This window comes from Hibiscus syriacus, unplaced genomic scaffold (genome assembly GCF_006381635.1).
Source record: "Hibiscus syriacus cultivar Baekdansim isolate YM2019G1 unplaced genomic scaffold, ASM638163v2 tig00111427_pilon, whole genome shotgun sequence".
NCBI lineage: Eukaryota > Viridiplantae > Streptophyta > Magnoliopsida > Malvales > Malvaceae > Hibiscus > Hibiscus syriacus.
The window spans coordinates 2,969,699-2,986,623 of NW_024063088.1; the positions used below are offsets into that span (position 1 = coordinate 2,969,699).

The 16,925-nt window shown below is 31.9% G+C and overlaps 2 protein-coding genes and 1 pseudogene across 6 annotated transcripts; 2 read left to right on the forward strand and 1 right to left on the reverse strand.

Moving 5' to 3' along the window:
• The first annotated feature begins 22 nt into the window (after positions 1–22).
• LOC120163084 (protein phosphatase inhibitor 2-like) lies at positions 23–4,453 on the forward strand. Of its 5 annotated transcripts, none has more exons than XR_005519626.1 (4): positions 23–55; positions 1,078–1,123; positions 2,121–2,282; positions 4,073–4,453. XR_005519626.1 is itself a non-coding variant. In XM_039173096.1 (4 exons), the coding sequence occupies exons 2-4, from the start codon at positions 1,912–1,914 to the stop codon at positions 4,147–4,149; spliced, it is 273 nt and encodes a 90-aa protein (XP_039029027.1). In that variant the 5' UTR covers positions 975–1,123; positions 1,836–1,911; the 3' UTR covers positions 4,150–4,441. The 5 variants fall into 5 exon arrangements, 2 of the variants coding, with proteins under 2 accessions (XP_039029027.1, XP_039029026.1); XM_039173096.1 differs by lacking the exon at positions 23–55 and adding an exon at positions 1,836–1,945 and having other exon boundaries at positions 975–1,123; positions 4,073–4,441; XM_039173095.1 differs by lacking the exon at positions 23–55 and adding an exon at positions 1,836–1,945 and having other exon boundaries at positions 978–1,123; positions 2,115–2,282; positions 4,073–4,164.
• A 4,528-nt stretch (positions 4,454–8,981) lies between these two features.
• LOC120163083 lies at positions 8,982–9,956 on the forward strand. The gene is made up of 3 exons (XM_039173094.1): positions 8,982–9,279; positions 9,381–9,467; positions 9,612–9,956. The coding sequence occupies exons 1-3, from the start codon at positions 9,063–9,065 to the stop codon at positions 9,656–9,658; spliced, it is 351 nt and encodes a 116-aa protein (XP_039029025.1). The 5' UTR covers positions 8,982–9,062; the 3' UTR covers positions 9,659–9,956.
• Positions 9,957–14,151: 4,195 nt separating this feature from the next.
• On the reverse strand, positions 14,152–16,549 carry LOC120163139 (annotated as a pseudogene).
• Between the last annotated feature and the right edge of the window lie 376 nt (positions 16,550–16,925).

The window sequence follows — 16,925 nt, forward strand, 5'->3', positions numbered from 1 at the left end:
TAACAATAATACCTTTTACCATCAAAACTTTGGTAGTAAAGAGGGCGATCAAAAGGTGCAAATTTCTTTCTGTTTTTCTTCTTTCCATTTGAATTTGGTTTGGTGAAAATGGAAAAGAATGGGAAATTCTTTCTTTTTATTGGATTTGTTAATGATTGTTGGAGTTAACGTGGCTGTTTTAGACTTTTCTTGTATCTGTTCCCTCCATTTTCACAACAACCAAACGTAGTAGAATGGCGGATCCTTGGATGAATCAAATGGATTGGATTGCTTATTCCTTTATAGTTTGTTCAGTGGATTGTTATTTCCTTTTTATTATGCAATTTCACACTTTTACTTCATCGTTCTTCTCATTCTAGGTTTCATTACTTGTATGTAATTGTACTTCATTCATTTAATTAGGATTTTTCAGTTTCTTATTTGACTAATTTATATGCACACTTTCGGTTTCGTTCTCTGATGTTTCTGACTTATAAATTAGTTCACTGGCATAGACATAGTCCATTTTGCATATAGATTAATTCTATCTGTGCTTTTCTATTATTTCAAATTGTATGTTCAGTGTTTATATATATAAAAAAAATCACTAAAGTCCTATTTACTCTCTACTGAATCTCTTACTAAGAGTCCTATACTATCCTTGTCACATAACTAGATTAAATTAAACTAATCTTCGATGCTCCTGCATCAATTATCTTGTGTAATTTTTCCCGCACGTGGAACTATTAGGATTTTTATTATGATGTTTTGCATAGTTTTTCTCTGGAGTTTGAATAGCTAGCCTTCATACACAACTCGGTATCTTGAGTCTTGACCACTGGTGTTTTCTAGTACGGTAGTACCTAATTTCTCAATTCTCATTTTTATCCACTCAATACATTGTTTTCCTTTCAGCTCATTCTGGTTTGGTTCTTACCTTGCTATCATAGGCTTTACATTAAATAACAACAAGCTAGCCTGATTATAGCATGAATCATCATATCACTGTCTTATCTGCAAATCGTTTAAACTTTAGATGCTTCATTCTCCATGTATTAGTGTAGATAAAGTGATTATTATAATGTTTCAGTGGATCAGGGCTATTTGAAGCTTGCTGCTGGCACTCGGGAGTTTTCCAGATGACGTAAATCCGAATTTTCCATGTTTTTTCTTCTGTCCTTTCCATTTGCATTTTAGAAGGGGAGGGAATGGAATGATTGGTGGTTAATGTTGACATTTTATATAAAAAAATTGTTTTATCATTATTCATCATAACATTTTATATGAAACTGATGGCATATTTGAATCATGTTCTTGCTTTTCTAAACAATTTCAAGTTCTTCCGCTTCAATTCTTTGCCTTCATTCTCCCTATTTAGGTTTCAGCTAAGTAGTTCCCGGTGGCTTTCTTTATCATTTCAACCGTACAGATTGTTCAAATTAAATAGCATTCGTGAGGTATTTCTTCAGTTAAGAAAAGCTCTTAAAATGTAACAGTGAATGGCCCTATCGCACCAGTGGAAATGGGATAAATGTGCCTATTTTAGTTATTTATATGATGTGATTAGTGACAGGGCATTATAAGAATATAGCAGTCATAAGGAAGGACTAGTAAACACATCTAAAATTAAGCCGGCTGGAGTCCAAATCCAGTTTCTTGAGTCAAGTGGTCTTAGGATTAGCTGCTTGTGTAGTAGATTCCCATTTAGCATTATTTATTCATTTTTATGCTCCCATTTTTATTTTTATTTGCTACTGAAGAAGGAATTCTTCTTGCTTTCTTTTTTAAGAATCACATTTTTCTATGCTGTGTTTTGGATCTAGTAAGTAATAAATAATCCTTTGTTGGGGTAACAGTAGACGTGATGGAATGAGGAAAATCTAGTGGAAATCGAAGCAAATAAACCTGTAAGGCAGAAAATAACTGAACCCAATGCCGTACCACCCCATGATTGATGATGATGATGGTATGCATAGCGTTTGCCCTTCATAAGCCTATTATTTCATGCGTAGATATGTGTGTAAATATTCAAAAATGGTGTTGGTCTATTTTTTTCCCCCAATATTTTCTGCTTTTGGTTAGAGCTTCATTCTAAAAATCCAATTACATTTCTCACCTTGTAATCTGGATCTTGGTTGTAGGGTCCTCGTCTCCTGTAGGGCATGGTTTCAATGATTGTATCGGTCATGCTATGGATGCTGAGGAATTACGCTCTGCTTTGAAGGATGTGGCTTCCTCGAGTAGAAAAACAACTGGGCAATCTAGTTGCTGGACATCTTCTGAGGATGAGGCGGACGAAGAAGGTTTGTTAATCATTGCTATTATGTTTTCCTTTTCCCCTGGCATATTTAAAACGTTTTACTTTCCTTTACGTGGATTAGCATTTCTAATGACTGGTTTATCAGTTTATCTTCTTCCTTTTTTTCTTCTTTTGAATAAAATATACGCATTTATCTAGAAAGTAGCAGAGCTGCTACAAAGTAAACAATCTGCCAGCGAGATACTATCTACAAACAAAACGGGGAAATTTTTCTGCTATGAATTGTAATCAGACAAGAAACCAACTATATGCACTTCAGATCAAAATGTACTTACAGTTCACTAATAAATTCTTACTAAGCACTAACTATACCACATGCATCAGATAGCCTTTTGTTCACAGAATCTTGAACCTGATAATCTAAGCTTAACCAACTCCTTCACTTTTGCAAGGACCTCCTGATCTGCATTTGTTTGCCGAGTGAAATGTCATTTTTCCTGCCACACTAGGTAAATGTGAGCACTCAATGCTAGCCTAAGGACAATCAAAATAAGGCCTTTTTTGTTTCAGCTTAGAGACTACCCAAGCTACAGATTCCAGTTTCCAACTCCTCGTTGCAACTTAGTCTGAGGATATCTCCCTTGCAAAGGTACATTCAAACAAGAGATTATTTCTAGTCTCTAGCTCCTGGCAGAACACACAAGAACCATTTATGCTCTCTCCTCTACAGTCTACAGACTAACACGTCTTAAGTAAGCAAACCATTGAGGGTGGCCATCCAGGCTATGGTGGAATTCTTTGGAATTTAAGCGGGGAAACCAAATTAAATTGTGCGACCTCACTTTACCTAGCCGTACCCTTTCTTGTGTTTCCTTGTAATATTATCTTTTCAAGAAAGTAGTTTTTTTTTTTATTTGGTTGGAGGTTGATTGCTGAAATGGTCAGGATTTACCCACTGGTGTGCCTGGTTGAAAGATTCACATAGTTGAACATCAGTAAAAGGGTTACAGCTTGGTTTGCCTTATGGCTAGGATAGGAATTGTCATCTTGGAGTTAATTGCATTATATGTCTCCAAACTATAACATTCATTTTAAATTAATCCTTAAACTTTTAAATATTCTAATTTCACCCCCAAATTATGACTCTCATTCTAAATTAGTCATTAAACTTTTGAACATTCTAATTTCATCCCTAAACTATGACCATCTTTCTAAATTGCTCCCTAAATTTTTTGAATATCCCAATTTCATCCTTAAATCCATCCAAATATGTAATTAGTTTCAACCATAGTTTAATCTAAATTTTTATTTTCAAACATATAATAATATAACTTGTCCTAACAGTTTTATTAACATGGGACGTGATTAGTATGTACGTGTAGTTTGGGATGAAATTAGAATATTCAAAAAGTTTGGGGACCAATTTAGAATGAAGGTCATATTTTGGGGATGAAATTGAAATGTTCAAAAGTTTGAGGACTAATTTAGAATGATAGTTATAGTTTAGGGATGAAATTGGAACATTTAAAAGTTTAGGTACCAATTTAAAATGAGTCTCATACTTTGAGGACATGTAATGCAATGAACTTGTCATCTTCTCGTGCCATTTTCTCTTGGGTTTCTCTACTGAACTTTCAATTATTTAGCAATTAAACAGAAATAAATAAGATGTCTTAAATCATACATTTACTCACTTCCGCAGCAAAGAAGGTTCGACACCGCTCATTCACCTCCCAATCTACTTTACCTCTTTTGGTTGATTACTTTGTTTATGATTTGCTGTCTTGTGTTCAATCTGTGGTTGATAGTTCAAAGCCTATTCTGCTGAAGCAGATCGGAGTGGTATGAGTTTTCAGGAACTTAGAAAAGCACACTATGATGTTTCTGAAGATAAAGGAATTGTGACGTAAAGGTTCTTTCCCTCGAGGACAAAGATGATGCTGTGGAGGGCGATCCGTCGTCATCATTAAGCTCTAGTGTCAAAGACATAGAAATAGAAGCAATCACTGCGACTGTGCCTCAAAAATCTTCTGCAGGTTCAGCTAATGGATTGTAAAGTCACCGGAACAGGGTCCGAGACCTGTAAGCTGACCCTGTTGACATCCTTTGATGATGTTTTGGTGCCAAGGAAATTATTGGCCATGTAATTTTTTCCAGTTTTTGACTTAGACTTGCATACAAGTTCCCCTAACTTGGCATGTTTGTATCAAGTGTTGCGACATTTCTATTTTTGGGACGAATAAGATAGGGGCGAGGTTTTTGAAACAATGTGATTAACATGTGTTCATTGACAAATTCAGTTGGAATGTTAACAAATCAAAGATCAATATTTTTTTATGCAATGACTAAGTTATACGAGGATAATATGTGTATTTAGTACACTTGAATTTATAACATTTACTCCGATTGAGTGGTTTTAATGATAAAAAGGAACGTAGTTCTATATAGAGGATTGGAGTTTGAGTAACTAAGTCTATAGGATGTAACAAAAATTTTAGTAACATCTTATAATATCATTTAAGTTTAAATAACATCTTAATATGGATTGTAGAGTCATCCACAAATGTCAGCATATTTATAAATAACATCTTATAATATCATTTAAGTTTAAATGAACATAAGAGTCTATTTATATTTCTCAATTTATCAAATAACAAAAATATTTATATATTTAAAGAAAACAAGAATTAAACTAGATATATTAGGCCAAAAATAGATAGAGTATGCAACTCAAAAATTAGATATTCGATTTGATTAATTTATTATCTGAATTTGACCATTAGTTAATTGTTCTAATAATTATTCAATTTTAATCTAGTCTCGTTCAGTCTAGTTTTCATATTCTACTATTAAATTCCAGTTGAAATTTGATTTTTTTTTAAAACAATGATACTTTTTTTTAGAAGAAGTGACGAGATAATTTATAATTATCCCATAAATATTCAAGTTATATATATATTTATTTATTTATTAAATAAATTTTTTCTTTTCGGGATTGGTTCGTCCCTGTATACACATAAAAATATTTGACCCCAACTTTGTTCAAGCATACCCAAAGACCCAAACCCATACTAAATATGAGCCTGACTTGAGATACCCTTGTCCTCTTTATTACAACTCGACTCGAATCGTTTTACCTCCAATTTTTAAGATTTTATCAATTTTCTCAAGTTAATTATTTCTCGTTTTGATGGTGAACCAACCTCCATAATCCTTTTATCATTGTAATCTTGTTGTTCATTCATCGATAATGTCAGATCTATTCGTATCTATTTTTTGTTCGTATTTTTAGCTTTTTCCTTGTTTAATCCTTATATGATCTAAAGAGACAAGTTTATTGTGTCAATAGTTATATGATCTCAAGTGACTAATTTTTTGTGTCAATAGTTTCTAGCGACTTTTTTAAAAAATATTTTTTTATTTGTGTCATTATTTATTTGTAAAAATATAATTTATGTTTATAAAAATAATAATGATTGATTTGATTAAGAAAAGTAAATATAATAATATTATTTAAATTGAGAAATTTTGAAACCACATGTTCCTTGAGATATTTTTCTAATGTATATTTCAAACTATTATCCCTGCATGAACCAAGTGGTTCCTTGGTAAAATAAAATTGTTGTTGTTCTTTGAGGATTCGGATTCTAGCACCATAAATACCAGAAGTGTGAGCATTTAATATCGAGAGGTTGAAAATGTTCTTTGAACATATATTACCTTGTATTTACCCTGAATTAATCAAAATAAATAAATAAATAAATACTGCCCCTTGGGCAGCATTTTTCATCAAATTCTCAAAGAAAAAATCACCATAAGCCAGTAAATCAAACTTTGAAAGTTTCACAAATATAAAATATTATAAATCGATAACATAAATAATTTAAAAAATATTTCTTCAAAAAGTATGTATCTAAAAATGAACACTTATGAAATAAAATCAAATATTTTTATAGTTTAACTTATTTTTTTATCCTCTCGATTTTCCAAAATTTATCATAATTAATCTAAACTGATTGTATAGTACATTTGAATTCAGCAGATGAGTCTCCTAGTGATTTAGTTAGCTGCACCTTGGAAGGACAATATGTTTGTGTAGCAGACGAAACATGGGACATAACATCCGAATCAGATCCATTTAACTTGTCGGATCCTTCTTGATCCCTAGACATATACAGTGACGGATCTAAGTGTACGTCAGAGTAAACACATGCTCATATTGAAATTCGAATATTCTTATGTTAGCTGTTTATTTTACTAATGATATATATCTTAAAATTTTATTTGTATCTGCTCTATACGATTTTTTTTATTAATAATACATATGTGTCTATCCTAAAAATATTTTTGCATCGTAACTGTAGATACACGTATAGTACCATTAGGCAAAGTCCATGTGATTGTGAATGAAATTTCCATGAAAGTTCAATCTTAAATACTGCAAACCCACTTCGCCACCTTCACCAAACTCATCCTTCAAGTTCATTGATATTTTTTATGACAATTTTTTAAAATAAATTTTATAATAAAAAAATCCCATATGGGGTGAATGAATTATTAAGATATTATCTTGGTATTTTGTTGTTTACATACAAGAGGAAAAACTATTTAATACAAAATATATTCACAAGCCATGCTTATAAAGGTAAGACAATCCCTCAAGCAATATACAAGTGAAGATATTTCCCTTTAGTCAAACTTTCTAAACATTGAAAAATACTTTTTAAATGTTTATTTTCTTAATTAAAATTAACATATTGGAAGAACCTGTTGAATTCAAATTCATCAGGGAATTTGTCAGGAAAGAATAACGAGTTTCATAAAATATAATAAATAATTCAAATTTATTGTATCTTCCTAACGATTTCCATACAATTTTTTTTATTTCCTCGTAACAAATTTTACGCATATTATAACAAATAACTTAAATCTAAAAAAATATATATATATATATATATATTAATTCCACCCACGATATTTCTAAATTTTATCGGAAGGAAAAAGCTGATGATTTGTAAACAAACAGAGCAATAATAAAAAGCAGATTCGTTTGTTGATCCCCAAAATATCTTTGTTTTAAAATCCAATTTTATTACTTTAGTGCCCCCGAACTGCCCCAGATATTTTTTTCACCCATCTCACCTGCAATAAAAGTATTTAAAAACATCAACCAATGATGTAAAAGGAAGTAGATATTTTTAAAAAATAAAATAAAAATACGTTTATTAAATTGTCTATTATGATAAAAATAACGGTTTATTATAGAATTTTTAATTTTACAGATTTATCAGAGATATATTAGCATACCTTGTTTTTTTTTTTAATTTAAACAAAAATTTGATTTAAAACTCAAGTTTTATAAACTTGACTGGAAAAAATCTCAAATGAATTTTGAGTTATAAAATAAGGCTCATCAGCTTGAACAACTTGAAAATATTTTACTCGACTCAATCGAACGATCACCCCTAACTTAAAGTGAGACTAAAATGTAAAAAAGTGATTAATTTTTTAAAAAAAGTATATTTTTGAAGTAAAATGCATGTTTAAATAATTAAAATTTTGATATTTATTAATATTTTTAAAATTTTGATTTGTTATTTATTAATTGCTATATCATCGAATACGTGATAGTTGACCAGTAATCAGGTAGTCTAATGAGATGAAACATTAGATTCTTTAAGTAGGGTTCGAAGTTTGAATCCAGACATTTGTGAATGGAGCAATTAGGTTGGGAAGATCTCCCCTATAATAGGTTTCCGCAAAACTAGATTCAAAACAATCGATCGATCAATCAGGTACCAATGGTGAAATCCAAAGAAGTATGTGACAGTTGTTAGACTTTGATTTGGTTGCAATTTTTGTTTGCAATGCATGATCAAATTGAAAGGAAGAAAAACTATAAAGATTAAATTTTTCAATAAAATTGCACGTGTCATGTCCTTATAAATAATATATTTATGTATATAAAAATTAAAATTTTGAGTCCAATAGATTAAAAATTAAAACCAAGTATTTAAAATTACTAATAAAAATTTTAAAATTAAAATGAATAAAAACAACGACAAAATATCTTCAACTCCTTATTGGAACATATATCATATAAATTTATGTGAATTTTAGAAAAAAATAATTAAAATCGAATGTAGAAATATAAAATTATGATATTTCAATTTTTTAAAATATAATTATATAATAAAAAGGGTATTTGAGGCCTTCAAGCTTACAAAAGGATTTAATTTAACTCTTTGACCAATACTTTTTTTTATTGATCATTATGATATTGACGTAATACTTCATAATATTAACGTGATAATCTATAAAATTAATATGACATATGATAGTCCATAAAAATTGGTGATATAACATTTTATTATTTTTCATTAGTTAAAAAGTACACTATAAATTTTTTTTTAAGTTAGAGGATCACTGTTTGTGTGAAATTAAAAAATTTCATATTATTTCGCTGATTTAACCATTTATCCTAAATAGGTGTCGGTTAGGAGCAGCGAGTATGGAAAACATTGGTAGCCTCACGTCTCAGCTTTTGTATAATGTTATTTAATTAATTTGTAATAAATATAAGATAATATTTATTTAAAAATAATTAATTTAAAATTTAAAAAATAATAATTTTTTAATATCGTTGTCATTGAATTTCGTGTTATAATAATAATAATGTTAGTTGAAGTCGGTGAAAAATGAACCTTTGCCCTACGCCCCCACTCTATAAAACCCCTGATCTTCCAGTTATGGCACTGCAAAATTTCCATCCCCTCTAATTTTGAACACCACCGCCTGTTTTGTTTTTCGGGGACGGGCCTAGATGGACTCACACGTGCCCAGCAACCCAAACGAAGAGTCGTGGACGGAGGAGAAGCATGTCAACTTCCTCAACTCCATGGAAGCATGGTTCGTATGTACTATGCTTGACAGCAACGATCGTTTTAATCTCCGTCTGGATCGTCAACTTCCTGACACCTCCGACTCCACTCTCAACTGCAAACACAATGCTCCCACCACAAGGAATCATACTACTTCACGTATTATTCCTTAACCTTAACTTCTAATCCGCCTGCATGCTTTTATTTTGTGCTCCTTTTTCAACCTTTTATTTCATCATTTTGGGTTTCCCCTGCACTAGGTTTTACTGGCACAAACCGATGCAAAATGAAGGTCAGGCCTGATAGAAGATCATCCTCTAATCCTCTTGCTTCATCACAAGATCAGGTTAGTTACCCTTGTTCACCGTGCCCGTCCCAAATGATGTGCAGGTCATGTGTTATTTTAAAAAAAAAAATGAAGCCCCTAAAATCTTTTTAAAACAAGTTATTATTCATGGCTAAACCTAAAAAGCTGTTAATATGTGTGTTTTTTGTCCCACAGATTGAAACCAGAAGAGAAGATAAAGAAGAGAAATAGGGTGTCCCAGTTTTGATGCTGCATCCAAACTGATGAACTCTGGGACCCCTTTTTCATTTAATTTCCATGGGGTTTCTAAGTAGAATATGTTGAAATAGGGTGTACCTTGTTCAAGGGTATTCTTTCTTTTATTCAGCCCCACACCATTTACTTCACTTTCCGGGATTTTGAATTGTTGACTTACTTTGGAAGATATTTTTCACCCAGCCTTGATTCTTGACCAAAGATCTTTTTCTTTTTCCTATTCAAACTGTAATTTGCCTTTAAAAATATTCATTTATGCTATGCTTTTATAATGATATTTTAGTTGAAAATATCACAGTATGGGGTGGTGATAAAGGAGATGGCGACATGGAGATTTGAATCTTTGATGCGCACATAGACTTGGTTGATTAATCTTTTTAACATACTCATAGGCAGCTTGCTCGAGACCGGTCGAGGCGTGATTGGGATAGTAATATCTCAAATTTTAAAATATTATATATTTTAGATATTTTTTATTAATAATTTATTTTCGATTTTTTAACATTTTATAAATTTACTCGCCTTAAATTTTTAAAAGTTTGTACATAAAATTCTACGTCACTTAAGATGCTAATTACATACTGCACATGATAAAAGCATATCAGACGGTTTAAATGGCATTACCTTGTGAAAGTAGTTTATGAGTCTTTATTTAAAGAATTAATTGCAACATATCCTTAAACTATGATTTATTTTAAATTAATACTTAAACTTTAAATATTTTAATTTCATTCTTAAACTATGACTCTCATTTTTAAAATGGTCTCCAAACTTTTGAACATTCCAATAATATCCCCCTAAATCTTTCAAAATATCAAAGTTGAAAGTAGAATATTTAAAAGTTTGGGGATTGATATAGAATGAGGGTTATACTTTAGGGTATGAATTTGGTATGTTCAAAAGTTTGGGGATTAATTTAAAATGAAAACATAGTTTGAGGATGAAATTAGAATGTTCAAAATTTTAGGGCCCAATTTAAAATAAGGATCATGGTTTATGGACATATGGTGCAATTAACTCAATATTTTAATCCAAAATTTTATTCAAGGATTGTCCCAACTCTTTCCGCTTTGCTCGATAATATTGGTAAAGAAATGTTGGTTACAAACTTATAATGCATCTTCTTTTCTGGAACATGGTGTGGAAGATGGTTTATGTATTTATTTAAAGAGTTAATTGCAAAATACATCTCTAAACTATGATTTTTATGTTAAATTAGTCTCTAAGCTTTTGAATATTTTAATTTAATCCCCAAACTATGACTCCCATTCTAAAATAGTCCTTAAACTTTTGAACATTCCAAAATCATCCTCAAACTATGACCCTTATTCTAAATTAATCCTCAAACTTTTGAATATTCTAATAATATCCCCCTAAATAATTCAAAACTTCAAAGTTGAAATTAGAATATTTAAAAGTTCGGGGATTAATAATGAGGGTTATAGTTTGAGGAAGAATTTGGTATGTTGAAAAGGTTAGGACCCAATCTAAAATAAAGATCATAGTTTATAGACATATGGTGCAATTAACTCTTATTTAAAATATTTGGTTCATTTGGGTTTCGCTAACTTGCCCAAGCGACATTCGGCACTACTGAATGGCATGAAACCCCCTAAATTTCTTAGTTGAAATAAATTAGGGTAAGTACACAAATAGTCCCTCAACTATCGGGTGATGCTTTGTTGAGTCCCTCGACTATTAAAATTACAAAATGATCCTTCGACTACCAGGTGTTGCTTTGTTGAGTTCTCGCACTATTAAAAGTTACAAAATGACCACCCGACTATTTAGTATGTTCCAAACTCGTCGTTTTTCGTTATAAAATTGACAACAGTCTCAGTTGGATGTTAATATGTTGACTGAGATATGATAGTTTTTTTAGATTATAAGATCAAATTTTATCATATCTCAGTCATCATGTTAACATTCAGTTCAGGTTGCCGTCAATTTTTTAACGAAAATGATGAGTATGGAACTTACTAAATAATTGAGTGATCATTTTGTAACTTTTAATAGTTGAGGGACTCAACAAAGTAACACCCTATAGTTGAAGGACCATTTTGCAACTTTTAATAATCGAGGGACTCAACAAAACATCACCCTATAGTCAAGGGACCATTTGTACACTTTACCCAATAAATTAATACCCTTGTAATATTATTTTACAAATTCAATAAATTTTGGTAGATGTCGACTAAGCATCACCAAATATATATGATTTTCTCCTAACTTCATTCCTACCAAAATTTTTAGAGTAAACTATACTCGTAACCATTTATGAAGTATTTTAATTTGATTCGATTTTTTAATTTTATCGATCAGATTATTCAATTATTTAAATAATGACAATCAAGTAATTTACCGTTAACATTTGATGGATGAGTTATAATGGGTGTTAACAAAATTGGTACAATTACACATTTAATCCCAATTAAAACCAAATTAATAGAATATATAAGTAATGAAAACTAAATTATACCAATTTTGTTAACGACCATATCAATTCCTCCATAAAATGTTAACAATAGATTGTTTGATTAACACCATTTAAATAGTTAAATAGTCCGGTTAACAAAATTAAAAGATAATGATTAGATTTAAATTTTCTCATAGTTAAATGGTCATGGTTGTAGTTTACCCAGATTTTAATTAACGTAATAAACTCTCTAAAAATCAAACAGAGTTGTTATCATTTCAGTCAACTTCAAGGGCCAGTTATATATATTCATTAATGTGCTATAGCTGGAATGGAAATATCAGTACAAAATCATGCACTTGCTGGTGTATACTTAAATTATTATAATTATAAGAGTTAATTGCATCACGTGTCCTCAAAATATGACTCTTATTTTAAATTGATCCCTAAACTTTTAAAATTTCTAATTTTATCAGTAAACTATGACTATCATTTTAAATTAGTCCTTAAAATTTTGAACATTTCAATTTCATCCCCAAACTATGACCTGTATTCAATATTGGTCCCCCAAACTTTTTGAACTTTCCAATTTCATCTCAAACTATACGTATATACTAATCACATCTCTTGTTAATAAAATTGTTATGCCAAGTTATATTATTATACATCTGAGAAAACAAAATTTAGGTTAAATTATGGTTGAAACTAATATTGTATTTGGATGAATTTGGGGATGAAATTGGAAAGTTCAAAAGTCTTGGGACTAATTTAAAAAGAGGGTCATAGTTTAGAGATGAAATTAGAATTTTTAAAAAATTTAAAGATTAATTTAAAATGAGGGTCATAATTTAGGGATGAAAGTAAAATATTCAAAAATTAAAAGATAAATTTAAAATGAGAATTATAACTGTATATAAAATTAATAATACTTTTAGCTACTACTCGATACAAATTAGCCCCTTCATTACTAGCAACGTTATTATTGGCTCACGATTTTTATATTTTTAATGGTTTAAGTAGAAATTAGTTTAATTGTATTGTTATATTTTTAATGATTCAAATTTAAATACTTAATTAAACTGAAATAATTTTATACTTATTAAACCAAATAGTTGGTGGTGAAATTTTGATAATTTCACAAGCCTATTAGTTTATAAGTTGTATGTTAATTTATACGAGGATCTTGAATTGAAATCTATTAAAGAATATAGATATAAAAAAGATTGATTAAAATAGAAAAGCGCTATTTAAGTGGGTCATAAATGAGTAAGTCTTAAAAATATAAAATACGACTTGAATTATGAAGAATTTTTTTAAATTACTTTGTGGTGGATATAGTTACTTTATTACTCTGGCAGTTATAAAAAACTTTAAAATACGTCTAATGATTTGTGGATCTCTATATAGTGATATTTACGTGAATATCTATATCTATCCATAAGATAGAGTTTTGATATAATTTATTATTAGAGTTAATTGCATCATATGTCCTTAAACTATGATTCGCATTCTAAATTGGTCACTAAATTTTTGAATATTTCAGTTTTATCATCAAACTATGATATTCATTCTAAATTAGTCCTTAAACTTTTGAACATTCCAATTTCATCCTCAAAGTATGACCCTTATTCTAAATTGACCCCAAATTCATCCAAATATGTAATTAGTTTTAACCATAATTTAACTTAAACGTTATTTTTTTCAAACATATAATAATATAGCTTGACCTAACAATTTTATTAAAATGGAATACAATTAGTACATACATATAATTTGGGATGAAATTGAAATGGTGAAAAAATTTGAGGAATAATTTAGAATGAAGGATATAGTTTGGGGATGAAAATAAATATTCAAAGTTTGAGGACAAATTTAGAATGATAATCATAGTTTAGGGATGGAATTGGAATGTTAAAAAGTTTAGGGACCAATTTAAATAGAGGGTCATAATTTAAGGATGTATGATGCAATTAACTCTTATTATTATTATTATTATTATTATGTTTAAATGTATGTAAAATACAAAATGTAAATTTAGGTATGAAGGATCCAGCTATGGTATTGAAAGGGCAGCTTTGATAGTGTGAACTTGATGGGATAAGACTTTGCATTCCCTTTCGACTCTTTCCACAGTTAGCTTACCGTTCACCAGAAGCTCATACCCAATTGTAAGTAAGCAAGCATCCACTCCCATTGGAGTTGCTTTGCCGCTCACCACCATGATAATCGCCCGGAAGTATTGTGAATCCCGTCGGTAATACTACCAAGTGTGACGTATCACCGCCGTTCATCGCTACACTAGCTGAGGGTCCATCGAAAAGTGCACACGCAATCATCGCACCGGACGCATCGCTCCAAGTTTCCTGTAAAGTTATCATGCCGTTGGTAGAGAGACCACTACTAAAGAGAGTGACACGGTCGCCTTGTCCCGGGCCTTTGGCAACACTGATCATTGCCGGCATTGATCCTTCTTTCGACAAAAGCTCCCAGTGACACCGCATCCCTACGTCCGCCAAGTAATCAAACAGCCTTTGCTGAGTTATGGGCATCCAAACTGAAGTTGCACTGCTCAGAACAAGACTCTCACCAGGGTATTTTGCATCCTTCCGAACCATCACCCTTACGTCTTCACCCGCATTACAAACATAACCAACATCGACACCCTTACGCTCACTCAAGGTAAAAATACAGGCAAGGAAGTTATACGTCATGCGTCGAGCAAGCTTTAACACATTTTTCCTGCCAGCTGCAGTGATTCCTGGGCCAGAATGGCATGTATCAGAATTATTTATTATAGCAGTGAAGAAGAAGAAAACAAACCTGCATTGCCTTCACCATTGATAGTAGGGGACAATAGTAGTGCGAACCGGTGGCATTGTCTTTGGAGAGTGGAGATCCTCCTTTGTGCGCCAAAGCCGAAACCAGAACCGTGTAACGGATGCAAAAGACGGTGGACTGTGCTCTCATCGTATTCCAAGTGTTCGACCCATGTAACCTGGCATTTCGGAACTTGTAAGCATGCTCGTTTGAAACAAATATCAAAACCAAACTTCAGAGCTCATGTCAAATTTTAACAATAAACATTTCTCTACATAACATTTAAGCCAGTAATTACCTTGGTGTATTTGTTGTCAATATCTTGGATAAAATTCGCAAACATCTGCGGATTCGCAGCATTGCTAGGATCAATAGGAACATCCACAACTGCCCACACACCATCCGAAAGCTGCTTGCAGAACCGGAGAAATCGAACTCGACAAACAGGAACAACAGGTGAAAGAACTTGAAATTCAGCATCCATCTGCAAGTATGATATTCCATAATGCCAAAACTAAGCAGAACCAAAAAATAATAATAAAGATGGAAAGCAGAGGGGGTTCAAATGATACCACTTGTAATGCATTGTCTCTGGTTCCACCTGTACGGCTTGATAGCACATCTACCGTTGCTGCTCCTGCAATCAGGCAGGGAAACATATTGGCCCAACGATTCTATTCATAAATTAGCATAAAAAGGAACTTGTTAGACATAATCTTCAGATATCTTTACTGAGATTAAACCAATAATATCAGAGATCCACCATTAGCAGCAAGTGAGATGAAAGGGGTGGCGTACCGCATCCATTAGCGTCTCGATGAGGGCCAAGCCACGAAGGGGAACAAAGGCTGTTTCCCTTGTAGCCTCAACAGTGTATCCACTCGGTTTGATGCCAATGCAAGAGGGGAAAATCCTCTCATACTCTGCAATATTCAAGGTTTCCGGTCCATCATGCAGCCCTTTGATCCAAAGGGGATGACCCATCTGAGCTATCTTAACTAGTTCAACCATAGCTGCTAATGCATTAGGATTGGGCGAGGAAGACAGAGGCACTGCTGGACCGCTACATTTGTTGCATATGGGGCTACTTAAGGCCTGCTTCAAGAAACCATTCTCCACTCAGAGATTATCGTTTTCTTGTTTAAGAAATGCAGTTTCATTGCGTTCCAGTTGTGCCTGTTTAAATTTTAATCATTAGCAAAATCCCAAACTCAACCGTCAAGAATCAAAACAAAGACGATCAACTTACCTTCATTTGGGTTCTCCTGTTTTGAAACCAAAATTTGATTTGCTTCTTCTCTAACCCTAATCTCTTGCTAAGTTCCCTTGTTTGTTTTTCGTCAGGGTGAGGACAATCCTTGAAGAAACTGAACAACAAAAAACAATGATAAGCAAAACCCAATAAATATTTGAGAAACAGATTTACAAAAAGAAGAGGAAGAATCATACGATTCAAGCTCTTGTATTTGATGGGGAGTGTGCCTACGGAACTTCTTCTTTTTCGCAGACGGTCCTCCATTATCAGGTGGTGGAACTTCAAAGCTATCACTACTCTCGTATCCATCTCCGTTCATGGTCCCAAATAAACCAGGATCAAACTTTTCTGCTACTCCAATCCCACTATGTCTATCCATTCTTTACTGCACACCCAAGTTCAGAACAAAATATAATAAAGTCGGTTTGTGAAAGACGAAAACGGAGAAGAGAAACCGCCATGCAAACACTGACAAATGTGAAAAAATAATTGTTTTCTTTGGAAGCTGCACGTTTGACCAAATTGTTTGTCAACTATATTTGACAATGACAAGGACCCCAAACGAAATATTTTAAACAAGAAACAAAACCCAGAATCCAAAGCACAAAATACAAGGAAAAGCTCTTTCTCCTTCACTGTAAACACTATGATTAGCAGTATGAAAGAACAACCCTAATATTTTAAGAAGAAAGAAGCTAATACCTTGCAAATTTCTGTCGGTGGTCACAGCCAAAGATCAGTTTTCTTCGTCTGTT